At 40.3% G+C, this 27,665-nt stretch overlaps 1 protein-coding gene across 1 annotated transcript; it reads right to left on the reverse strand.

The window, feature by feature from the left end:
• Window positions 1-2,097: 2,097 nt before the first annotated feature.
• Window positions 2,098-11,921, reverse strand: LOC114571380 (ubiquitin-conjugating enzyme E2 L3). The gene is made up of 4 exons (XM_028602281.1): window positions 11,760-11,921; window positions 7,645-7,740; window positions 7,351-7,537; window positions 2,098-3,438 (listed from the first exon to the last, which is right to left on the reverse strand). The coding sequence occupies exons 1-4, from the start codon at window positions 11,778-11,780 to the stop codon at window positions 3,284-3,286; spliced, it is 459 nt and encodes a 152-aa protein (XP_028458082.1). The 5' UTR covers window positions 11,781-11,921; the 3' UTR covers window positions 2,098-3,283.
• Window positions 11,922-27,665: the final 15,744 nt, after the last annotated feature.

A 27,665-nucleotide genomic window follows, 5' to 3' on the forward strand; every position in this document is an offset into this window, starting at 1 on the left:
TTAGATCAGGGGTGTCAAACTCATTTTCACTAAGGGCCACACTGGAAAAAGAGAATCACACCAAGAGCCAGTTTATTTGTTTTTGTTCAGACTTTTTTTGTGGCTTTCTCAGACATTTGTCACCTTTTTCTGCTTTTTCCGACATTTTAGTATGCTTTTTGTCGCATTTTTGTTGACATGAAGCCCTACAAAAGTAATCAAAAGAGTTCCTTAGCCATCGTAGAATTTAGCAAGTAGAGCAAAACAATGATAAATCTTTTTAACAACAACCTGTTTCACAGCCTGAATATGAAAACTCTCTCTCTCTGCTTCTGGGGGAATTTCTGAGTCTCAAAGTCTGCTTTGAATGACACGTAATTGCATTTTAAAAAACACTTTCCTGTGTTTTTGTTTTGGCGCACAACTAGGCGGGCCAAAATGTATTGTGAACCCAAATTGATGTACGGGCCGGATCTAAATCCGCAAGGGGCCGGATTTGGCCCGCGGGCCTTGAGTTTGACACGTGGTTTAGATACTTTAAAGTGTATTTTGATGCTAATACTTTTACTTAAGAAGGGTTTAAATACAGAACTATTACTTGCAACAGAGTATTTTTACACTGTGGTGTTACTACTTTTACTTAATTAAAGGTTGGAATAATTAGTTACATTTTACAACAGCTATCTGACTCCATGGCAACATCATCCTTTGTTTTTCGTCTCCCAAAACTGTAATTCCAAAACTTATATAATGAATGAATAATAATAGGTGTGAAAAAAACAATTACATTTTTCATGTTGCACTTAAAGCTTTAGAGCAGGGGTCTTCAACGTTTTTTTTTAAGGCCAACTTAATTGAAAGAGAGACGGAGCAGGGACCCCCTAATATATATATATATATATATATATATATATATATATATATATATATATATATATATATATATATATATATAAAATGTTGCACATTAAACTGGGCCTACTAGAGCGTGTAGGGCGGCCTAAAGCCTTTTAAACATTCATTTTCTGCATAGAATACTACGCTATTAAAATAGTTGTTGGAATGATTTTATAAATCGTGTTTTAATGTTAGCTTATTCACCGTAACCCCCAGAGTTAGACAAGTCGATACATACCCTTCTCATCTCCGTGCATGCTGTAATGCTGTAGCTTAGCCTAGCACAGATCCTGCAGGTAACTGGTTCCAACTAGCCTACTGCTCCAAAAGTGACAAAATAACACCAACATGTTCCTATTTACATGTTGTGATTTGTAGAACATCTGGCGTGTAAAAAACAACGTAACATGAGACACAGCCATCTTCTAACTGTAAACAAACTGGGAACTATATTCTCAGACAGGCTTGCTGCGAGCATATCACTCCGCCCAAGTACTATATTCTTCCGCCTGAGAATATAGTTCCTGGTTTGTTTACAGTTAGAAGATGTCTGTGTCTCATGTTACGTTGTTTTTTGTACACGCTCTGACTCTATAAATCACAACATGTAAATAGGAACATGTTGGCGTTATTTTATCCCTTATTCGGAGCAGTAGGATTACTGGAACCATTCACCTGCAGGATCTGTGCTGGGCTGATGCCGCTGGAGCTGTCAGACAGCATTACATCACGCACGGAGATGAGAAGGGTATGTATCAACTTGTCTTACTCTGGGGGTTACGGTGAATAAGCTAAATTCCCAATAAGTCGGCGTGTTCCTTTAAACATACATGTGGCACTGTGAATCCTTAGGAATAACTATCTGTCGTAGAGGGGGACAATTTTCCGGGACCGGGAGTCAATCTCACTGTTGGTACCGTGATAGGGATGAAATAGAGCATAGAAATCAACGGGAGTGGGACAGAGATTAAATTTAAAAAAAATTATTAATTTAAAAAATTACGCTGCAATGCGCCCAAAGATTGGGAGGCATTGCGAGGCTACTTAGTACGCGGAGAGCAAATGTGTGTTTTATCGTTTATCATCCTGTTAAAAACCGTGTATCGTCAACTTCAAATTGTAAGTTGAGCGTATCGTTACATCTCTATAAAAACCTGTGTCATATTTTCATAAATGGGTAGTGAAGATAAAATCTGAGGACTAATAAACACAACAATTCAGTTTTGTTTAAGCATCCATCACATATCTTTATTCATTAATGAGCTGCTGCAGTTGGATGTATTGCCTTTATATGTGTAACGGCGTAGAGACAGCGATCAGAGGATATTAACTGGCTAATTACGTTGGGTTTACTGAAGGAGAGAAGCCAATATAAAAGTGTATGACTGCAGCCCAGAGTCTAACTGCAGCTTAAAAACTGTATCGCAATGCCAGAACCAATCAGTGCTTTGTAGATTTTGTTCTTAATATGAAAATATTGTCAGCGTTATGATGAGTAAGACGAGCAGGAGTTGGTATCCCTTAGTACTTACTCTTTTAAAGCAGAACTGAACAGCTTTGAACGCGTAAGAAGAGATAAATCCATGTATTGTAAGTAAACAAATCAATAAAGACATTGTTAAAAAAGAAGAGATAAATACACAGAATTTAAGATGAAAGAAATTGTTAGTGCCTGAGTCTGAGCCATAGTTGACTAAATAACGGTGATGCTCGCTGACACTATGCACTTTCCTGGGAGGCCAACTGAGGTGGAAGAACTTAAATTAAAGGAGACTTTTCCCCTCAAATATCTCAAGACAAACAAAAAAAACATTTGAGGGACACGTGAACATTGTTGCATTTTCACAAATCGCTGAGTTTACACGGGGGAACTCTGCATCAGTAGAAAACTTTAATTTCTGTGTACTGCAACAGGTGATTACACAAAGTACAGTGATATCTTAAGGGGGGGAAAAATAGAAAAACAAAAGAAAGATGACGACAAATATCAACAGCTGTAGATTTAGCTGATTAATCTGAAAAAACATTAAATATTTAAGTAAGCAGAACAAACAGCACTTTTTTTATTTTTTATTTATGATATTTTACTTTTCAGGATGCCACCTCGGACAATTTTCTTATGTTTTTTCTCCAAAAAAAATCAGTAGAAAGAAATAACCAAACGGTGACACCTAGAGGCCAGAGCCTGCCTATTCAACAAGTCCTGCTTTCTCTTGTTGCTTTTATTTTTTGGCAAAGTGAAACGGAAACTCAAGCCTCTATTAAGAAGTGGTGGGAGAGTGCTAAAACAAGCAGGTACGCGAGAACAGAGCATCTCTGTTGTTTTTGGGGGGGTGAGAACAGAGAGTCGGGGGGGCAGGCTCTTTGAACAGGAAACAGAAAGGAGGCCGACGGCAGCGTTGTGTCGTCAGTCGACGGGTCGCTTTTCACTGTGTTTCTTTGTAAACTCCTCGGCGTTCTTCATGAATTTGGCGCGATCTTTGCTGTACTCCTCGGCCAGGTCGGCCCTCAGCGGATGCTCCGGCTGAGGGCTGTTCACCAGACTAACCAGATTGTGAATCACTAGGAGAGAGAGAGAGAGAAAACGAGAGAGAGAGAGAACGAGAGAGAACGAGAGAGAGAGAACGAGAACGAACGAGAGAGAGAACAAGAGAGAGAGAAAACGAGAGAGAAAACGAGAGAGAGAGAACGAGAGAGAGAACGAAAGAGAGAACGAGAAAAAGAGAGAACGAGAGAGAGAACGAGACAGAGAACAAGAGAGAGAAAACAAGAGAGAGAGAGAGAGAAAACGAGAGAGAACGAGAACAAGAGAGAGAGAAAACAAGAGAGAGAGAGAGAGAAAACAAGAGAGAGAGAACGAGAACAAGAGAGAGAGAAAACAAGAGAGAGAGAACGAGAACGAGAGAGAGAACGAGAACAAGAGAGAGAGAACGAGAACGAGAGAGAACGAGAGAGAAAGAGAGAACGAGAGAGAGAACAAGAATACACAGGGTTTATACACTCTGCCTGTTCAGCAGTCACAGCCCCCCCACTCTGACATCCCTCCATTAGGCGAGGCAGCTTTATTTCTATGGCCAGTCCCTCCAGAAAAACGTGATTATGCGATCGCATAATCAGCCCAAGTCTGCATATTTATGAGGCTGTTGCATTTTTTCAAATACGCCGCACTTTCGGCGCATAAATTGCCAATTTTCACGCAAAATGTGGGGCTTGCATGATTTCATAATCCGGGCATTTTCGTTGCAAAAAAAAAAAAAAAAAAAAAGAATATCAGCAGAAAGTTGAAAAATGTTGCGTTTACTTCACACAAGAGCAGCCATTTTCCCCTGTTGCCATGGCAACGTTATGAAGTGACGTAATTACACGACATATACATCATCGAAAAGCAGGGTGTTGGGGAAATCACTTTTTTTTTTCTTTTTCAATCAAAGTTTTTGCAAGTTCCTGCAATTTCATCACATAAAATTGCATAAATATCCCACATAATCCATCGCATTTTTTAAGAAAACGTGCCGCATAATCACAAAAAAACTAAATTTTTCTGGAAGGACTGTATAGCACATTTCAGCAACAGTGCAATTCAAAAGGGCTTTTCATGAAAACGATAAAAAAACAAACAAAAAAAAAACATAAAAGTGCAATAAAAGAAATTAAACATTGAAGCAGCAAGTTAAAAACAGTAAAACATATGAAAACGTTCCACTATTGGTCCCCCTGGGAAGTTGTCTTACTCCGTTTGCCTGCCACCCATTCTGCCGTGGAAAAAGTACTTTTATTTAAAAAAATATAGTCTTTGTTTCTCTATTTGGAAAGGGAAAAACTTCGCAAAACCCTTTTGGTTGAATTCACACTTTTTGTAATTAGATTTTGATTAGTGATCTCATGTCAACCAGTTGGAATTCACACTTTGTTGTAATTAGTGATCTTATTTCATTTCAACCTTTAAACCCTTTACTTTTCCTTAAAAGGCTGGTTTCTTAGTAAGGCCCACACAATGAAATCTGGAAAAGTTAAATACACAATAACAAAAACGCGTCATTAGTGCATGTAAAGGACCCGAGCGAGTGTGTGTGTCTATGTGTGTATTTCAGGCCTGTGAGTAGTGTGTAACAACATAGTGTAAATTGTAATATCCCCATTAGGGATCAATAAAGAGCATAAATTAAAAATGTGCAGTTTTCGCTCTAAACTAGGGCTGGGCGATAAAACGATAACGATATGTATCGCGATAGACACATAATCAATATCAATAGAAAATGCGGTCGATAAAACGTTCGATAACTTGTTTTTCTTCATCAGAAGAAACCAGAGGTTGTGAATCAAGTTTGGTTGCATGAACAAAGGCCCTCGCTCTCTGGCAACGTGGGGAGTGAAACTCTAACAGCCAATCATGTAACAGTATCATGTCTGGTTGCGCCACATCGCTGTCTCGTGTTCTTCAATAACAGAACCGGCGTGGAGTGGAAAGTGAGTGCCGCAGCGAGCAAAGAAATCGTTGATAAAACAGGAAAAGTCAGTATGGCAGTTTTGGGGATTTTATAAGTGTGACCGTAGTCAGACCAATGTTGTCACACCGTCGTCCCCACCAACACTGGTAATACCATAAACTTGTTTTACCACTTTAGCCGCGCTCACACTTTGGAGCACAGCCGTATTCGCCATCAACGTCCAACAACATCTGCAGCTGCAACACGGCACAGGCAGCAGACCACCATGGAGAGGTACTCTGCATCAGCGCCTTACTAAACACTACAAGCAGCAGAGCACCATGGAGAGGTACTCTGCATCAGCACCTTACTAAACACTACAAGCAGCAGACCAGCATGGAGAGGTACTCTGCATCAGCACCTTACTAAACACTACAAGCAGCAGACCACCATGGAGAGGTACTCTGCATCAGCACCTTACTAAACACTACAAGCAGCAGACCACCATGGAGAGGTACTCTGCATCAGCACCTTACTAAACACTACAAGCAGCAGACCACCATGGAGAGGTACTCTGCATCAGCACCTTACTAAACACTACAAGCAGCAGACCACCATGGAGAGGTACTCTGCATCAGCGCCTTACTAAACACTAAACACAGACCACCATGGAGAGGTACTCTGCATCAGCAAAACAAAAAGAAATAACGAAGGCAGACATGCTGAGCACCGTCCAGAAGCCAGGTTACCAACCTAGCACTAAACCTGCAGAAAATAGTTTCTCAGGTTTCTTATATTTAGCTAACACTTTGCACTATTTTATGACACTTTATTAAGTATTTCTTACTTATTCTTTAATTTTGCACCTTAATGTTAAGAGATAATTGTTAAGTGTTCATTGTGATTTTAGACCTATGTTTACAATTTAATTATTTGAGTGTTTTCCATGGTTTTGTTGACATTTCTGCTTTTATAACTGAGGGGATTATAATCAGAGCAGGGTTAAGTTTAAAATAAAAATGTTTAAATTTAATATATTTTTCTCCTGGTCCTTATTTTAAATAGGTCATAAAAAATATCAATAATTATCGATATCGACCGATATGAAAAACTTATATCGTGATACAGTTTTCAACCATATCGCCCAGCCCTACTCTAAACAATGTTGGGTGACGTCACTTCTTGTTGACGTTCAAAGTATTTTCAGACAAAACGAGGCTAGCTCGCCCCTCCCTCCTCCTCATCCCGTCCCCTCCCTCCTCCTCATCCCGTCCCTCCTCCTCCCTTCCCTGCTTCAGCGCACTAACTGCTGTATGACAAAAAATGTTGTAGCCTAAAAAATGCGTGACATTGCTTAGACCAGTGGTTCTCAAATGGGGGTACGTGTACCCCATGGGGTACTTTGGAGGACTGCAGGGGGTACGTGAACAAGTTTTTGTCGCTGTTTTTTTTTTTAAAGTTTTTGTTGCATTTTGTCACTATTTGCGACCAGTTCTTGCCTTCCTTCCTTTTTCTACTGTCTTCTTTTTTTCTCCAAGTTTGTCGAAGTTTTTGTCTTTTTTCAAAAAACTTTTTTTACTGTGTTTTTTTTTTACAAGTCTGTTGCAATTTTTGATATTATTTTCCACCTATTCTTGCCTTACTTCCTTCTTTTTTTTACTGACTTTTTTTAGTTTTTATGGTGTTTTTTTTTTTTAAGTTTTTGTTGCCTTTTTCCATCAGCATTTAAATGTTTTTCATTTGTTGTTTTTCATCATGGCTGTTTGGTAAATCTATCGCTGGTCACGGTTGTACCTGGCTTAAAAACACAATTCAAATGGGGTACATTATTGAAAAAAGTTAGAGAACCACTGGCTTAGAGTACCTTAGTACTTACTAGTACTTTACTTACCTAAGTAAAGTCCCAGTACCTCAAATTTGTGATTTCGATAAAATTGCGATTAATTTTGCAGCCCTATGCTAAACTATGATTAAGCTAAATGAGGTTTGAAGTTGTAGATTATAAGTTTAATAAAAGAGGCAGGATTACTGATCTCTGAAGCCTCACCTTGATCCGTTCTTGTGGCCGGCTTCCAGTTCTCCACGCTGATGATGGGCAGACACACCTGGCCCTTCTCATCGATGTTGGGGTGGTAGATTTTTGTCTTGAACGTTACCTTCGGTGGCTTGAAGGGGTACTCCGCGGGGAAGATGAGCTCAATCCGAAATGCTCCCTTGTCATATGGAGGACAGTCCTTCGTAGATTGGGGAGACAAAAAAAAAAAAAAAAAAGTTTCATGATAAAACAACTTTAATGGCAGGACAGCTGCTTCACACGAAAGGAACACGAGTCGATACTCACAGGAACAAGAAGGCCTTGCCAGTTCAAAAGATTCGATTCATCCACTTGAATGCTGCGGAAATGCTTTGCCCCACATTTGCGGATTTCTTCAAGCTCCTGAAACAAAAAATGTTGATTTAAAATGGGATAAAATCACGAGACGACTGAGTCCAAAAGAGGGAATACACATGTACACCTGTACAATCTAATGCAACCGTCCTGCCATAAAGTAATATTATAGGTTGAGATAAGACTTTATTGATCCCTGAGTATTTCTACACAGTGGTACAGAGCTCAAACGGTATGGTTACGGAAGTAAAAATCCCGTTCATTTTCTCCGTAAGGTTTTTGATTATCAGCCACAATGTCTAAACCATCCGAGGTAGATTTTCCACGAGCTACGAGGTTGTGAAACAAAGGTTTCTGCTCCTGTAGAAGCCACAAGTTCGTATGAAATCAACGTTGTTTTAAGCCAAACATGTTTTATTCGCGATGTCATGGAGAAGTACTACACTACCCACAATCCTAAGTGTAAAGCTTGATTTATGGTTCTGGAGGTTCCACACAGAGCTTTCGCCGCAGCTTAGGTAAGGTACTTTTTCTTTTTTTTTTTTTACCGTTTTGTGAAATGTTCTTTTGCGCCAAATCAAATGTTTTATTATATATTTAAAGTGCTCATATTATGCTCATTTTCAGGTTCATAATTGTATACATACATACAATACACTGTACACTGCACACTGCTGCAGCTCCTCTTTTCACCCTGTGTGTTGAGCTCTCTGTTTTAGCTACAGAGTGAGACATCTCACTTCTGTTCTATCTTTGTTGGGAGTCGCACATGCTCAGTAGCTAGGTAAGGACTACTAGCCAGTCAGAAGCAGAGTATGAGGGCGTGCCCTGACAGTAGCTAGGTAAGGACTACTAGCCAGTCAGAAGCAGAGTATGAGGGCGTGCCCTGACAGTAGCTAGGTAAGGACTACTAGCCAGTCAGAAGCAGAGTAGTGGCTACTTTGAAGAATCTAAAATATAAGACATGTTTTCAGTTATTTCACACTTTTTTGTTAAGTACATAATTCCATATGTGTTCATTCATAGTTTTGATGCCTTCAGTGAGAATCTACAATGTAAATAGTCATGAAAATAAAAAGGAAACACATTGAATGAGAAGGTGTGTCCAAACTTTTGGCCTGTACTGTATATAACACAATAAAGGAAAGGAAAAAAGCCAAAAAGTATAATATGAGCACTTTAAACACTTCCAGAAACAGAGCCGTTGAAAAAGTGGATGGTCACTGTTGAGCTCTGTTACCACTTTACTTTAGTAAATGATCTGAATACTACTTCCACCACTCGTATAATAAAGTATATAAAAAGGTAAAAAAAGGAAGCTGGGATTAAATCTCTGTTCTGCTTCCTGTCAGCAGACACTTGAATACCTGAGTCCTAAAACTAAGTTGTTGAGGAATTCAGGAAGTGGTTACAAGACCCGTCTCGATTTTTTAATCACGCAGGGGAATTCCTGACTCCGACGCTTTGCTGTATCATGCAACCAAAAACCAAAACTACTGGTGTGTCACACTGAAAGTGTAAGTAAGAGGCTGTAGAAACTGGGCAGCCATACGGAGTTAATTTCACTCGAGGCAAAGACATTTTTCAAGCAGATTTGAACATTGATGGTGGTGGAAGAAGTATTCAGATCATTTACTGAAGTAAAAGAACTGATAGAAACCTAACTTAAGTAAAAATATGTAGGCAAAATGTACTTAAAGTATAAAAAGTAAAAAGTTATGCTGCAGTGAAATGTTCTGTCAGTGTTTTCTTCTTCTTCTTCTATCTGATGTTTCTGGATTAATATTCCCGCTGCATTAGTGTTTATGTTGCATTTTCCTGCTGTAGATGTTTAAAGTTTTGCTCATTTTAACTCCTTTATATAATGTTGGGTAGTTTAATCTACAGCAATGCATCATGGTCTATAAGATCATCACGTTTGTAGCATCGCTGTCGTGTGAGAACCACAGATCTCTAAAAATTCATCTGTTCATGTTGCAGAAAAACAGCACTGTTTTCAACTTTGTGACGATTAAGGCTTTAACTAACGATTATTTACGTCTTTAAATGTCACAATAATGAAAACTGCCCATCCCGGTTTCTCAAAATCCAAGAGAAGCAGGAAATCGCCATATTTGAAAGGCTGAAAACCACATTTTCTGGCATTTTTGCATGAACATTTTCATCAAAATAGTTGATTATTCTTTCCGTCGATCGATTTATCGATTAGTTTACTAATCGTTGCAGCTCTATGCATGTTCGAGTTGATCCGAGAGGCTTTTTTAAAGACTTTATATAGCTTAAGAAGGAGGAGAATTTCAACACATAAAAGGAAGACTTCATCCTTCAGTTTATCACAATCATTCAACATCAACACATCTGGAGATACGTGGTTTTCACTGGACAGGAAGGGGAGGAAACACTGTCATCTGAAAAGTACTACGGTCACACCACAAGTCTTAATTTGGATTTTTTGCTCAGATCTGATTTTGTTGTTTGGCTGTTCACGTGACCTTTTAAAATGTGGCCTGTATATCAGATCCCAGTGTGAACTGTTTGCGGTTTCAAATTGACCCGCATAGACAAAAGAACAATAACAAATGACATCAGACGCAGCACGCTAAAGTCAGGGAGGTTATGGAGGAAGTCAGCATTTTCACTGTTATGTCAAAATGTTTGTGCGAAGGCAGCCATAACATTAATGAGCAGGTTCTGAGGAGGAGAAGAATGAAGAGAAAGAGACACATTTTTCTAGTTTTGATTGAATTGAAGTAGCTCCCCATACACTAATGAGGTCTATCACCTCCCTCTACCTCCATCACTGTTCTCCATTTTGTAGGGCTAGTCAAGTTTTTAGTTTTACTGTCTATGTCTAGGGCTAACTCCTGTGCCGCGTATCAATTTAGGTTCACAATCAATTTTGGCCCACCTAGTTGTGCACCAAACCAAAAACATGGGAAACTATTTTTCATCATTTCATTCACGCCACACTCAAAGCAGAATTTGGCAAATTTGCCGACTTTGAGACTCCGAAGTTCCCCCAGAAGAAGCAGAGAGTTTAATATTCAGGCGGTGAAAGAGCTTGTTGTGGGTCAGCTGTGTAGTAGCCTACTTAGAAAATATAATCATGGTTTTTGCTCGATTTGCTAAATTCTAGGACGGCTTTGGGACTTTTTTGCTGACTTTATGAGGACCAAACTGTGAGTGAGAAGACTATATGAGACATGCAATAGTTGAGCCAAAGATATTTGACTTTTTCGGTGAAATAAAAGCACGTCAATAAACTCTACATATCCGGCCCTTGGTGTGATTCTCTTTTTCCAGTGTGGCCCGTAATGAAATTGAGTTTGACACCCCTGATGTAGATTGATGTAAAAGTCGCATCAAATCCGCCTCTGTTGTTCACACTGCGGCCGCATTGAAATAAATCAGAACTAGGTTCAGATTCAGGACCACATATATGGACCTGGTCTAAATCTGATTTGGACCACTTTTGCCTGCAGTCTGAACGTAGCCTAAAGCTGTCAGATAGATGTAGTGGAGTACAAGTATATAAAAAAGAGCAGAAAATATATTTTTTAAGCAGATTTAAACATGTATCACGACATTGTTGACTGGTCTTCTTATTTCACAATACAATTTATTTTTGTGAGATATGATCTCCCAGTAGACGTCTGACGTCACGTCCCAACCCCAAAAGTCTCCATGTTTTCTGTACAGCCTTCAGACGGTGACAGCGCGTAAAAACAAGCCGCCGCCGCAGCTTCTTCTCGCCGCGAAAAGCGAGGTTGCTAAGCTCCCTGGTTTAAAAGATTAAAAATAAAAACACGTTGTCCGACTTCACGCTTTAAATGTCGAAGTTGTCTCGAGTCGCGCCCCGCCGGCGTCTCAAACTAAAACTAAAACTAGTTGCGTCCGTTGGACGTCGTTATCCTTTCATTTTGTCGGGCAGATGAACGGTAAACTATCCCGTTAACGACATTTTCTCTTGTTCCTACGGCACTGTAGCGACACGAATAAAGCCCAAACAAGTTATTTAAAACCCTCGCAAAATAGCTTAAATTGTAAATTCGGGAACATTTTGTTACCTTGATAAGTCTCCTATTCATTGTGGTGCCGATGTTGTCTTCTTCTAATTCTTCCTGTTTCTTTCCGTTCCTTCTGCTCGACTTCTTTTGATTTTGGTTTTAAGTGGCGCGCACGCGGCGTCCCGGTGTGTTAGCGCCACCTGCTGGACTGGAGGGTGGAGCAGCATAGCTTTATACATCTGTGGTGGAGCAATAGATCAGAATCAGCTTTATTGGCCAGGTTTGCGTTAAACAAACAGGGAATTTGACTCCCTCTCAAAGTACAACAATTTCTTAACATATAACAAATACATTTATTTTTTATTTTTATTTAATTTTTAATTATTTTTTTTATTTTTTGCTGATTTTAAATGTCTTATGTATCCCTGTATGGCAGGGGTGTCAAACTCATTTTCACTAAGGGCCCCACTGGAAAAAGAGAATCACGCCAAGGGCCAGTTTATTTGTTTTTGTTCAGACTTTTTTTGTGGCTTTCTCAGACATTTGTCACCTTTTCTGTAAATTTGTTGCTTTTTCCAACATTTTTGTACGCTTTTTGTCGCATTTTTGTTGACATGAAGCCCTACAAAAGTAATCAAAAGAGTTCCTTAGCCATCGTAGAATTTAGCAAGTAGAGCAAAACAATGATAAATCTTTTTAACAACAACCTGTTTCACAGCCTGAATATGAAAACTCTCTCTCTCTGCTTCTGGGGGAATTTCTGAGTCTCAAAGTCTGCTTTGAATGACACATAATTGCATTTTAAAAAACACTTTCCTGTGTTTTTGTTTTGGCGCACAAATAGGCGGGCCAAAATGTATTGTGAACCCAAATTGATGTACGGGCCGGATCTAAATCCGCAAGGGGCCGGATTTGGCCCGCGGGCCTTGAGTTTGATACGTGTGCTGTACAGTGTACTTGAGTGCTGAGAAGGCGCCTTTTAAATAAAATGTATTATTATTATTATTATTAAAAACAGAAAGGACAGTAAGAAATATAAAAAAAAAATACTGTTAAGTATGCAGTATAACAATACAATAGAATTAACAAATGTACAAAACATATACAATAACAATTGAAGAGAAGGAAGGAATAGTGCAATATCAGTATAGTCGAGATTTAAGATTTAAATATAAATATAGTGCAAGGCAGTTCAGTGCAATGTTAGTATATTAATACCAATATTGTTAAGATTGAAATAAACATGAGGTAGATGAGCAGAACACCGTTGATTGACTTTGTTCAGTTTTACTGTGTGTGTGTGTGTGTGTGTGTGTGTGTGTGTGTGCTTCTCGGATGGTTTTAGCGAGCAGTGCCCTGTATCTCCTACCAGAGGGGAGGAGGTTGGACAGTTTGTGACCAGGATGTGTGGGGTCAGCAGGAAACAAAAGCCATCAACACCAAAAGACTAAAAATAAGTAGCATGAAATGAAAGCACTCTAGTAGAGTACAAGTACCTCAAAATTGAAAACAAAACTATATGTACTTCGTTACGTTGCACCAGTGATTTTTACTCCATTCAGAGGAAACAATTCTACTACATTTATTTGACAGCTATACTATTTAGACTTTGATTTTATCACTTAATCATAGTACAGATTTACAGGAATAATAATATAAATATAAAGGAACAATTATGTGATTTAATTCCTTTAGAATATACTCCTGAATATCTTAAATTTAAAGAAAGTTAGTCTCCTTTGCCAGAGCCTCCTCCACAGCACCCTATACTCTGGTCTGGCTAGACTCTGGTCTGGCTATACCCCACATAGCATTTTGGGATGGGATGCTAAACTCCACACAGAGCTGCCGTAAAATAGTCGTTCGAGAGAAAACTCCAATTGGATAGATAGTCTAGCTAGCTGTCTCAACAGGGGTTATGATGAGGGCCCAGCCAAAGAATTTCTAATGTAGGAAGAAGTTCCACTCCCTCGTTACTTCTTGCTTCTGAACTGGTTGCAGTACCACCAGAGATCCATATAGGGGGCACCCACAGGCCAGTGCAGAATGAATGGGACTCTATGGAGCTATACCCCTCAAAACCCACTTTTATCAGGATATCATTTTTTGTCTAGTAATTTGAATGTTGCATTCGAAAGGGGAGGCAAAGAAAATACACACTGATGGGTGTTAGATTTTTTTAAAGTCGCTTTTTTTATTCTAAAAAGCCTTTTAAAATGTCAGTGACGTCATACACATATACGGCCGGAGATACTGCTTTACGGCGAGCTCTGAGTCGCTTCCTTTGTTCTCTCGAGGCATCGACAACACAGCTGACAGGTTAGGCTCTCCCTGACAATACACGTGCTAGAAAGAGGTTTGCTAATGTTTCAAAGACCACGCCGAAATATTTACTCTCACATTCAGACTCTGCTTCGGATGCCGTCAAGCTGGATCTCCGATCGTAACCAATCGTTATCGTGACCAATCAGCATTCATTAGCAGAATGCTAGCGTGTTATGGGCAACAACGACTCAACCTGTATAAATTGAAAGGACATAGTTGTTCATTCAACTTTCGACCTATAATCCATGTTGAACTTGCAAAAACTACAATCAAATCTGAGATTGTTCAACAACAATCAGGCGAAAGAGACACATTTAGCCGTCTAGCTCCATAGAGTCCCATTCATTTTGCACTGGACCGCGATCACCCCCAGTGGAATTCTGGTGGAACTGCAACCAATTTCGGTACAATGGGGCTGAATAGGGAGTGGAAAGGCTTTACGTACTTTGCTATACCCCACATAGCATTTGGGGATGGGAGGAAAACGTGCTCTGGTTTAATGGCATTTCTTTAAACCAATCAGAATTGTCATGGGCGGTGCTAAACTCCAAACACAGCCGCTGTAAAATAGTTGTTTGAGTGAAAACTCCGATTGGACAGATAGTCTAGCTAGCTGTCTCAATAGGGGTTATGTGGAGGGACCAGCGTTTAAACCGGAAAACAGATCTAATCATTTCCGATTTTCACTTACACACACATCTGCAGCGGTAGGTGATCTCTAAAGTAACAGTTACGTTTCGCTTCTCATAATAAAATTTTTATTTCTGATCAAACTTTAGTGTATTTCTTTTAATAAAATGTCAAAATGTTAAAATATCAGAAACGGTAACATCTGAACAGCAGTTTTTGTTGTGTGCCAAGCTGCTCAGTGTCGGGGAAAATGTGTCTGTCTGTGTATTTATGTGTGTGTGTGTGTGTGTGTGTCTGTCTGTCTGTGTGTCAGTCTGTGTCTGTCTATTTATGTGTGTGTCTGTGTCCGTGTGTGTCTGTGTGTGTGTCTGTGTATGTGTGTGTCTGTGTGTGTATATATGTATGTATGTGTGTGTGTGTGTGTGTCTGTGTGTGTCTGTGTGTGTATATGTAATGCATACAATGCTTGGTGGTTAACATTATGAGATTACAACATTGTTCAACACGCTTATAAAGTTATTTTTAGTATGATTATTTTGACCACATATAACAGCAGTGGGCTAATTCACGAATAAGTTAGCCTACATATAGCTGACTAGCTAGAACACACTCCCCCGGCGCAGAAAGACGTCAGTCGGGATGACAGTTTACGACAGCCCCGGGACATATAGTTACTGTTAGCACAGTAGAGGAATTACCGTATAGTACAGGAGAAGCTCACAGGCAGTCTTGACTTACGTTAGCTGTTTAAGTTTAATTACTGATGTTAAATAGCATTTTAGTTAGCAATAATTAGCCTGTGTCCATGTTATCTCCTTACACGGGGTACAATGGCAGACTCAAAATGCACGACTCAGGATGCAGAGGTAAAATGCAAGTGGATTTATTGTTCGAAGAACAATGCAGGCAAAGGTACAGAATCGACAGGCAGAAGACAAACGGTAGGTCTGGTAACACTGGATATATACACAAGGAAACGCTGGAAAGAGACACAACAATCTGGCAGAGAACAAGTGAAACAAGAGGAGTATATATATATATATATATATATATATATATATATACACAGGGATGGGAAGACAACTACACAGGTGAATCACATCAGGGCGGAGACAAGTAATCACAAACGGCGGGAAACAAACAAAGGCAGGACGACAAGTGAAGGGAATAAAGACAAAACAGTAAATGTCAAAATAAAAGTCCAAGAAACAAACAGTAAACATAATAAGAGCGGAACTGGACGTGACATTACATATACCTACACTCTCCGTCTCTGTAAGATTGGGAATGATTGAGATTTCTCTTGGCACAGCTACCAGAAGACTTCACACTTTCAGACAGGTTGCTCACGTTACATCTACGTCTTCAAGCTCAGTTGGAGGCTGCTCAGTAACGCTCAGCCATCACCGGAAAAGCTATGTGGCAATATAATAACACTAATAGTTTACTGTATGTGTTATAAAAACAAACGGACGGCTTTAGTCTGACACTATATGAGTTACCTTTCACGCCATCAAAAATTCTAGATTTATAACGTTATACATCTATTTGAAATATAAATGTTAAGACCTCACATCATCTTCTTTTCACTTAAAAGTTGACGTCTTGGAAGAGCAGTATGTCCCAGTTGTTTTTGTGTAATTATTCAGTTTCTTCTCACGTCAAATCAAAAATGTTTAATTATTGTGAGAACAATGAAAGAAATATTGATATTGGGGTGGTGGTAGTTTCACAGAGCTCTAAAAGCAGTTTGTAAAGAGTATTATTCAGAAGTATTTTTTCCCCCTTATTCCTTATTTTGGTTTCAGGAAAGGTCTAGCCAATTTAGCTATTTATGCTATTTATATTGCGTTAGTGATATTAGCATAATGCTAACGTTAGCTACCCTGTCAATGTATGTTAGTGAGCTACATTAGCTAACGAATGTATACATATTCCTATGTAACAAAGCGCTAATCTTTGTAACGTGATATGGTCGCCAGGTTCAGCATGTGTCATTTACACAAATGTGCTGATGCAGCGTCTGCATTTTTCTTTTTATTAAAATTATTTTGTGGTTATGACAGGGATAATTCGATGTTGACACCGTGGAAACAGAGATCCAGGAGCTAAATCTGACGATAAAAAAAAAAAATGTTTTCAACAGATATCTTACTTACAACACGATTAAGCTAGCAAAGAAGTTTTGTGGTCAAATGTGAGGTATTTATTCAGTTTGGGAAATCCCAGGATCTCTACAAAGCTAACGTTACCTTAAATTGTCTGGCTGACTAAACAGGGTAGGATTAGAAATACTCTCCGTTCGTTTTTTTATTTAACGTCATTATTGGCATGACTGATGCTAAGTTAAAGATAGTGACTCCTTTGTTTGACAATTATACAGTACATACTGTACTTCTTATTGATTGCATGTCGGATTGGATGTGGGAGAACCAGAGACACCCGGAGAAAACCCAAGCTAAGGCGGGGAGAACATGTAAACTCTAAGAAGATAAGGAACAACTCCCCACACGGGAAGAAGAAATCTGGGGAGAGACGGAGGGTTGGTGGGATAGTTCGGAGAATAAATATGGTGGCAAATTGTCCTCCAGTTTATTTGAACATCCGGAGGAATCTTTTCCGGAGAGAAGTGTGGAAAACAAGAAAGACAAGAATAAAGGGAAGAAAATCGTTATCCAGCTGAAAGAGGGTACTTTATCTGGGGAGAGACTGAGGGTTGGTGGGATAGTTCGGAGAATAAATATGGTGGCATGCTGTTATCCAGCTGAAAGAGGGTACTTAAAATTCCGGGAATAACAGGATTTCTTTCCTTCGCGTGTGGAACGAGGCTATTATTTCTGCGAGGGAAAAGCCTCCACAGACCATACCCAAAACCATTCTCACTAAAAAGACTGAGACACTGAAAGGGAGCCAACCACTACAGGCTGCTACATCCACGGATGCTCCACAGCCAGCTGCTAAACCCAAGGTGGCTCCACTGCAAGCTGGTGCTGCACCCAAAGGTTCTTTCCAGCAGGCTGCTACACCTAAATATCTTCCACAGAAAGTAGCTTCACCAGAAAATGCTCCAGAGAAGGTAGCTTCATCTTCACCTAAAGAAGGTAGCTGCTACAAAACTTAATGCTAGTGACTTTACACCAAAAGACGTGCCACTAAAGGGAGCTACACCAAAACCCGTGCCACTGAAGATTCTTAAACGGACGGATTTTCTACAGCAGGAAATTCCCATTAAGGGTGCTCCACTGCAAGCTGGTGCTGCACCCAAAGGTTCTTTCCAGCAGGCTGCTACACCAAAAGATCTTCCACAGAAAGTAGCTTCTACAAAACTTAATGCTACTAACGTTAGACCAAAAGACGTGCCACTAAAGGGAGCTACACCAAAACTTGTGAAGGCAAGCTGAGACAAGGAGGGGAACAATAAGTTAAAAGAGGAGAACAAAGCTTTGAGAGCTGAATTGAAAAAGCTAAAAGAAGGGCTGGAAGTAATTAACATTATCCATAATGTGGCCAGTCAGAAGGACCTGGAAAAGATCTGTGACCTGGCAATCCAGCTTCTGTCTAAGAAGGTCTCTGAAGCCGAGACTCTCCGTAAGTTGGAGCAGATGAAGGAGGCTCTTCAGAGGCCAAAGAAGAAAACGTAAGTCCACCTGGCTGAGCAGAGAGAAGAGAACAATGCGCTGAATGCTAAACTTAGCAATATGGAGAGTCAGCAGCTGCAGTGGCAGGAGGAGAGAACCCGTCTCCTCTAGTCGCTCAGCGACATTCAAAACACCCTGCAGACGAGACTGACGACCAAGGGGAGCCAACAAAAAGGCAACACTAACGCCTACTTCACACTGGCAGTTGAAATCAGCTCCGATACGGCTTCGAAACGACCGGAAGTCATTCATTTCCTATGGAGATTCGCAGACCGCATGCGAATGGGTCCGAACAGGGTCCGAACGAGTGCGGTGCGAAAAAAAATCGTGTCAGATGGTCATCCGGATGCGTTCAAAAAATTTGAACTCTTGCAAAAGGCTACGGACGGTTCCTATCCGACAATTCCAGCGGAAGTTAGCGCTGCCATGGTACTGATAAACAAACCTGCTAATTCATACTTTGCACGTGACGTCACAACTACTGGCTGGCGGGCAAGAACCTCATTCTATAACGTATATTTGTTAGAGGAGTGAATCGATTTGTTGGCTGAAAGCCTGCTGTGAAATTTAACACCGGTGTCAGCAAAAGACTTAGTTAGGTTAAAACGAGACGGATAAGAAGAGGCGTTGCAACAATGTTTACAAATATACATCGTAACGCTGGCTGCACAGATTAGGCCTATGCAGACCGCTACGATTGACTGACACACACACACACACATTGTAAAAATCATACGCTGAACGCTTTATTTGTCTTTCTACATGGTTTAGTTAACGATCGGGCTATAATAAGCCACGTCGGTTATGTAATCACTGACAACCGGGACAATGTCATAGTGGTTGGTGTAAACAGGGATATTTTAGCGTTCAGACACAGCTTTTGTCGGGAATCGGGACTGTCCCGGTCAAACCGGGGCGTCTGGTCACCCTACATGATACATAGCCTAGTGTTGGCAGAAGGTTTAAAAAAATTAAAAAAACTACTTATCAAGCTGTCATTCGCCGGCAGGGAGGGTGTACGTATTCAGATGAAGACTTCATCACACGACCGAACAGATTAGCAAACGTTAGCGGGTAGCTAGCTAACTGGTACTCACGTTACTAGCTACGTTACTCACGGTACCTTTGCTTTGATTATGAAGATATTCCTGTTTTCACCTCCCATGCGACAGCGTTGTTAACCCATCCACTCTTGAAAAAACAGATAGCTATCTGTACTTTTGTAGGCTTTCATTTTTTGTGCGGTGTAAGGTGACGGATTTAAATATCTCCAAACTCCAAGTCTGGTAGAGACTTTGTCAGCTTCAAAGCAATGAAAACATCAGCGGGTGCTGTGTATGGATCACAAGTTCCGAGTGACATATGGTGTGACTTATGGTCTAAATAGTTGATTCATTGTAGTATTGGAAATCTGCAAGGCTGCAATTCCCGTGGCTGGCCACTGTTCATCGCCATTCTATCGGCGTTTCTTGCCCGCCAGGTATCCATGGTAATGACGTCACTGCGAAGTATGTATACTAATTGGTTAGCTAGCAACAGATATCGAACTATTGACATTATATACCGCTATATCACATTTAACCGACGTGACATGTCAATGTCCTGGGCAGCTTTCCTCCACGCAGCAGCGTTTTTATTTCTATCTGTACAAGAGAGGTCCTAGAGAATCGTACATTCAGACAATTATCAGTCGTTCTAGTCTCTCCGACATTTTTGTGATTTGCTTCCGAAGCTTTTCAGCGGTTTAGTATGATGTCCGCTGGGGGCGTATTGTGTATACTGCCAGTGTGAAGGCGGCGTAAGCCAAAAACGCTTCTCTCCGAATCAGATTCCTCCGGATTTTCAAATAAACTTGAGGACAAAAGCCTACATGAATTCACATTTCTTCATTCTCTGCAGATTCAAAGTAAAAACAATGGAAAATATGATGGTGTTTTATAATCACTGCTACTGGAAAAAATAAAGTAAATATATATTTTTTTGGATTTCAACACAGAAAGAGCTTTTAACTACATTGGTTACTCTGACTCCATCTACAAAGGAGTCACTATCTTTAACTTAGCTGCATCACAGTCTAGTATACAATAATGACGTTAAATAAAAAAAAAGAATAGAGAGGATTTCTAATCCTATCCCGTTTAGTCAGCCAGCCAACTTAAAGGTCCAATATGTAATATATATACTGTAATAAATGACACCAATGCCTCATCAGATATTAAGGAAACATGTTAAACTGAAATACTATCTTTTCTGACAACAATGCTAATGTCAGTATTTTTTCTTTTTGAAATTTACGTTCCGTGACGTAATGTCTGTTTATGTTTTGATCTGTGTGTTGTTATCAACGGCCCAGTTTGACAGGCAGGCCGGGTTGCCAGATATACCTGTAAAAACGTAAACCCAGCGCGCTACAGCTGTAACGGCAGTACAGCCATGAAAGCAGCAAACAAACGAACAGGATCAACGGAGATAGATTCTACATGACATAAAAAAACGGCATTTTTCTAACAGTTTAGTAAAAGACGTAACAAACCCCAGATAAATATTGGAGATCAACTTGAAAGATGGAGACATCTTAGAGCCCCAAAAGGAAGCAGAGTTGGCTAATTTACTCCTGAACAGGTAAGCATTAGCTTTGGGCTAATTTATCACAGCTACAAGGGACGGGCATTTTATGTAATTTAAACATTTGTGTACTCACATTTGAATTATATAGAGTACCCAAGTTGGTTACTCGCAAAAACAATTGAGACACAACCAGTAAAGTGATCCCGACTGGTCCTGGCTAATGACGCCATGCTAACCCTGCTAACTGCTAACGTTACCGGAGTAAACAGCTGTTTACAACGTGTACAATGGTGAGTTATTTTAAGCCAAGAGAGGGAGGCCTTGAATCGGGAAGAGAGGACCGTGAGTTTGCAGTGTGTTTGGCAATTGTTGCCGTAATTCTAAGACGATGAAGTGTGTTCAGTGGGGTGGAAGAGGACGACAAGGTAGTGCTATTTTTTAGCAGTTCCTATCCTGGTGTTTGGAGAGGACAGCGAGGTTGTCGGGTTTTTAGCTGTTCCTACTGTAATTCTAAGCCGAAAAAGTGTGCTGTCAGTTGGGTACAGAGGTCCGCGTGAGCACGGGCTTTTATGGCTGTCAATATAGCCAGCATCTAACGTTAGCTACTCCACTGTCTAACATTGTTGGATGCTGCAGTCTCAGCCTGGCAACCAACGTGAACTTCGAGTCTGGACAGGAGTGGGCGGGGGAGACGACTCTCTCCAGTATTTTGAATTTGTACTGCAGTAACTATTTTTTGAGGGTAGATGTAGATGAGTAGTCTTGAGCAGGTGGTAAGCACTCAGGATGAGTCAAAGATGATGTTGAAATGATGGGCTTTTATTATTATTGTTACAAATAAGGCCCACAGGCAAAATCGTGAAATAAAAATTAACAAAATTAAGGAAAGCAACAAAAATGTACTTTAATAATAAATTAAAATTGACTTGCGAGTCAAAATGATCAGACAATAAAATAAACAACTGTTCAATAATGGACCTTAATTCAAGTCACAACACTGAGGATATCTAACAGACTTACGTCCTATTCCCTCAGGGTACACTCCAGCTCTCTCTCTACGGCCTCAAAGTGAATTTTGAGTCCGCCAAATACTACGGCCACTCTATATAGCCTGAAACCCCGCCCTTCAAATTGGAACATACCAACACAAAATACAGGGGTGGCTCAGGTGAATCAACAGTAATGGCTCCATACAGCCAACATTAAAATATCCAAGAAACTAGACATCAACAGCACACACTTTATACAATTGACATTAAAATCAGCCAAAGCCCCAAGACATCTTGGTGACTGAAAAATAGTACTTAAAATGCTGGTTGACTTCCGGTTACCCCGGAAGTCATAGACCCATTTAAACTCAAGCATCGCGGCAAACTTTCCCTTATAACAAAGAGAGCCCATGCGGGTAAGACAAAGATCATTTCCCTCCTCTAGCTTTTAAACTCAATAAACAAACAGTTAAATGAAGACATAAGTGTTCTGTGGTTATTATAACAGATGATGTTTGTGACAATCTGTATGGTTTTAAACAGTCAGAGAATGAGGTACTGATGGTTGTAGCAATTGCATATAAATCACCGTAGTATTAGCTGTTAAATGTGTACACAAGAAAACTACGGGATTACAATGAAGAATTTGAGGAATGACCGATGATTTGACCACCGTGTGTGGTAGCCTAATTAACAGAACATATTACCACACTAAACAAACATATACAGGCAACGTTGACACTCAGTCCTTGAGATACAAAATAGGTAGCGCATCACTACCGTGACGGCAGTCATACGACCCATCACACAATTTTAAACACTAATTGTCTTCTTCACTAAACTTCTTTGCCAGCTTAATCGTGTTGTAATTAAGCTATCTGCTTCAAAAAATTTGTTTTTTTAATTGGTAGATTTACCTTATATATGTCCACGAACTTCAGAGACAGAGAAAATTTTCTGTCCCTGTTTAACGTTAGTCAGCCAGCCAATTTAAGGTAACGTTAGCTTTGTAGAGATCCTGGGATTTCCCAAACTGAATAAATACCTCACATTTGACCACAAAACTTCTTTGCTAGCTTAATCGTGTTGTAAGTTAGATATCTGTTGAAAACAAATATTTTTTCTATCTACAGATTTAGCTCCTGTATGTACACAAAATTCACATATTGCAGCTTTTTCCCACGTGCCACCGGCACAGCTGATGTGATCCAAACATTTCCAGTTACAGTTAACTCCAGAGCATTTTAACCTTAATTTAACCTGATGAATCAAAATAAATGTTGGAGAGTTGTTGTGTTCCCCTGTGTTTCCTGATTTATTTTCATTAATACAAATGTTTCGAAAACCGTTTTTTAATTCAACTCTGTAATGTTGACATGTAAATGGTGGAGTAATATTTTTAGTGACGACTCTGGGTATGCTGTCATGCTGATTTGATCATGCTCTAAATTTCTAATTGACCAATCGGATTGCCTGGTCGGATATACTTGTATAATTTTATTTATTCCCAGAAGGAATTCATGTTACAAATTAGGCTACCATTTTTTTTATATTTCGTTCAACGATCAAGACAGCACATTTCTCATCTGCGTACATGGTGCACAAAATAATTCCAACGAATGTGGTGTGAAACCTTTCATATAAACAATAATAAATATCTTTATATTAATCAAAACATTGTCCAGGACTCCAGTGTTACAGCCCGGCACGTCTTTTTGTCTAATGTTAGTAGCATTAAGTTTTGTAGAAGCTACATTCTGGGGGAGATCTTTTGGTGAAGCTACCTTCTCTGGAGTATTTTCTGGTGAAGCTACTTTCTGTGGAAGATCTTTTGGTGTAGCAGCCTGCTGGAAAGAACCTTTGGGTGCAGCACCAGCTTGCAGTGGAGCCACCTTGATGGGACTTTCCTGCTGTAGAAAATCCGTCCGTTTAAGAATCTTCAGTGGCACGGGTTTTGTTGTAGCTCCCTTTAGTGGCACGTCTTTTGGTGTAACGTCACTAGCATCTCGTTTTGTAGCAGCTAATTTCTGGGGAGCATCTTTAGGTGAAGCTGAAGCTACCTTCTCGTTCGAACCCTGTTCAGACCCATTCGCATGCGGTCTGCGAATCTCCATAGGAAATGAATGACTTCCGGTCGTTTCGAAGCCGTATCGGAGCTGATTTCGACTGCCAGTGTGAAGTAGGCGTTAGTGTTGCCTTTTTGTTGGCTCCCCTTGGTCGTCAGTCTCGTCTGCAGGGTGTTTTGAATGTCGCTGAGCGACTAGAGGAGACGGGTTCTCTCCTCCTGCCACTGCAGCTGCTGACTCTCCATATTGCTAAGTTTAGCCTTCAGCGCATTGTTCTCCTCTCTCTGCTCAGCCAGGTAGACTTACGTTTTCTTCTTTGGCCTCTGAAGAGCCTCCTTCATCTGCTCCAATTTTCGGAGAATGTCTCGGCTTCAGAGACCTTCTTAGACAGAAGCTGGATTGCCAGGTCACAGATCTTTTCCAGGTCCTTCTGACTGGCCACATTATGGATAATGTTAATTACTTCCAGCCCTTCTTTTAGCTTTTTCAATTCAGCTCTCAAAGCTTTGTTCTCCTCTTTTTACTTATTGTTCCCCTCCTTGTTGCAGCTTGCCTTCACAGGTTTTGGTGTAGCTCCCTTTAGTGGCACGTCTTTTGGTGTAACGTCACTAGCATTACATTTTGTAGCAGCTACCTTTTCTGGAGCATTTTCTGGTGAAGCTACCTTCTCTGGAGTATTTTCTGGTGAAACTACCTTCTGTGGAAGATATTTTGGTGTGGGAGCCTGCTGGAAAGAACCTTTGGGTGCAGCACCAGCCTTCAGTGGAGCCACCTTGGGTTTAGCAGCTGGCTGTGGAGCATCCGTGGATGTAGCAGCCTGTTGTGGTTGGCTCCCTTTCAGTGTCTCAGTCTTTTTAGTGAGAATGGTTTTGGGTATGGTCTGTGGAGGCTTTTCCCTCGCAGAAATAATAGCCTCGTTCCACACGCGAAGGAAAGAAATCCTGTTATTCCCGGAATTTTAAGTACCCTCTTTCAGCTGGATAACAGCATGCCACCATATTTATTCTCCGAACTATCCCACCAACCCTCAGTCTCTCCCCAGATAAAGTACCCTCTTTCAGCTGGATAACGATTTTCTTCCCTTTATTCTTGTCTTTCTTGTTTTCCACACTTCTCTCCGGAAAAGATTCCTCCGGATGTTCAAATAAACTGGAGGACAATTTGCCACCATATTTATTCTCCGAACTATCCCACCAACCCTCCGTCTCTCCCCAGATTTCTTCTTCCCGTGTGGCGAGTTGTTCCTTATCTTCTTAGAGTTTACATGTTCTCCCCGCCTTAGCTTGGGTTTTCTCCGGGTGTCTCCGGTTCTCCCACATCCAATCCGACATGCAATCAATAAGAAGTACAGTATGTACTATATAATTATCAAACAAAGGAGTCACTATCTTTAACTTAGCCGCATCACAGTCATGCCAATAATGACGTTAAATAAAAAAATGAACGGAGAGGATTTCTAATCCTACCCTGTTTAGTCAGCCAGACAATTTAAGTTTAACGTTAGCTTCGTAGAGATCCTGGGATTTCCCAAACTGAATTAATACCTCACATTTGACCACAAAACTTCTTTGCTAGCTTAATCGTGTTTTAAGTAAGATATCTGTTGAAAACTGACCTGTACACAAAATAAACAAGAAAATCGTGACCTGTACACAAATCAATAAATCTAAATAACGTGACCATTTCACGAACTGCCGTGAGACCGGGTTGAGTGTTACCAGACCTACTCTGGCAGCGATTGTCCTTGAGAGAGAATATAGAAAGACACCCACAGTGCACAACAGTAACATTTCTTATAATATTTAGTACCAATATCATTGATAACTCATTATGTTCATATTGTCCATCAAAGAGAACAGTAATGTAATCCATGTTCACTTCTGCATCAAGCTATAGGCCTAATGTTACTCACCAGTCGGAGAGAGACTGAAACAATAATGATGAGACCATCTTTAACTGCTGTGTGTGGTCTCATGGATCTCTGTTTCCACGGTGTCCACATCGAGTTATCCATGTCATAACCACAAAATAATTTTAATAAAAAGAAAAATGTAGACACTGCATCTGCACATTGGTGAAAAGCCGAGTATGTAAATGACACATGCTGAGCCTGGCGACCATATCACGTTACAAAAAATGAGCGCTTTGTTAGATAGGAATATGTACACATACATTAGCTAATGTAGCTCACTAGCCTAGATCGACAGGGTAGCTAACGTTAGCATTAGGCTAATATCACTAACGCACCCTAAATAGCTAAATTGGCTAGACCTTTCCTGAAACCAAAATAACGGAAAAAAAATACTTCCATCAAGAATACTTCCGAATAATGCTCTTTACAAAACTGCTTTTAGAGCTCTGTGGAACTACCACCACCCCAATATCAATATTTATTTCATCGTTCTCACAATAATTCAATATTTTTTATTTAACTGGGACGTACTGCTCTTCCAAGACGTCAACTTTTAAGTGAAAAGAAGATGATGCTAGGTCTTTATATTTCAAATAGATGTATAACGTTATAAATCTAGAATTTTTGATGGTGTGAAAGGTAACTCATATAGTGTCAGACTTAACCCCTCCGTTTGTTTTTATAACACATACAGTAAACTATTAGTGTGATTATATTGCCACATAGATTTTCCGGTGATGGCTGAGCGTTACTGCGCAGCCTCCAACTGAGAGAGACGACGTATCTTTATTGTGACTATTACGCCACTGTTCATCATAACCCCAACCGGCACCGTCAGACACCGCCTACCAAGAGTCTGGGTCTGCCGAGGTTTCTTCCTAAAAGGGAGTTTCTCCTCGCCACTGTTGCAACAGCCACTGCTAATGCTTTCTTTTGGGGGAATTATTGGAATTGTTGGGGCTTTGTAAATTATAGAGTGTGGTCTAGACCTACTCTATCTGTAAAGTGTCTCGAGATAACTCTTGTTATGATTTGATACTATACATGGGTTTCTCAGCAACGTCATCACTGCTTGCGCACGCAACCGGGGGGCAGAAAGAAGACGTGTTTTGTGTAGCTAGCTAGCTAGTAGCGGCATAGCTTAAGTCAAAATGCCAAGGAGTTGTTGCGTAGTTAATTGTACAAACAGAGCCAGTGATGGGTGCCTGATGTTTAACACACCTAGGGGGAAGCATGCTTTTGACAAAACCGGCGGAGGTTATGGCTTCAAGCCATAAGAGGGGCAGATTGGGGTCATACGCAAGAGTCAGGCTCCCATTGTATCAATCAGAAAAGTTGCAGCTTGTGGTTGTTCAGCTCAGTGATATCTACCTGTCAGGGCTGTGGTACTCGAGTCCGGATCATAGACAATTAAAGGTCCGGACTCGAGACAAGTTTAGACAGCTAGTTAAAGCTACGCCGATGTTTTGCTAACGTTAGCGCAACAGTGTTAGCCTAGCCTACTAGGTAAATATTACGACTGCCTTCGGAGTTTACTATATCTGCGTCCATGTTGCCAACATAGGACCTGTGGCGTTAGTGCTCATTTTGTACATAACTTTATTGAATGAAATATTAAGCTTCGCTCCTCTGAGATGGGTGGGTTTTTGTTACGTTACATACAAAGCTAACTGGCTATAGTTAGCCTACATTAGCTAGCGGACATTAGCTAACGTTGCCGAGACAGTGGCAGTAGAGCTTCGGCGAGCTAACCAAGACAGTGTTGTCGCCCTCTCGCCCACAATCAACCTCTGCTGCTGAAAACAATCAACCTGCAGTGATGTTTTGAAACTAACATA

The sequence above is a fragment of the Perca flavescens genome, chromosome 16, assembly GCF_004354835.1.
Source record: "Perca flavescens isolate YP-PL-M2 chromosome 16, PFLA_1.0, whole genome shotgun sequence".
Classification (NCBI taxonomy): Eukaryota; Metazoa; Chordata; class Actinopteri; order Perciformes; family Percidae; genus Perca; species Perca flavescens.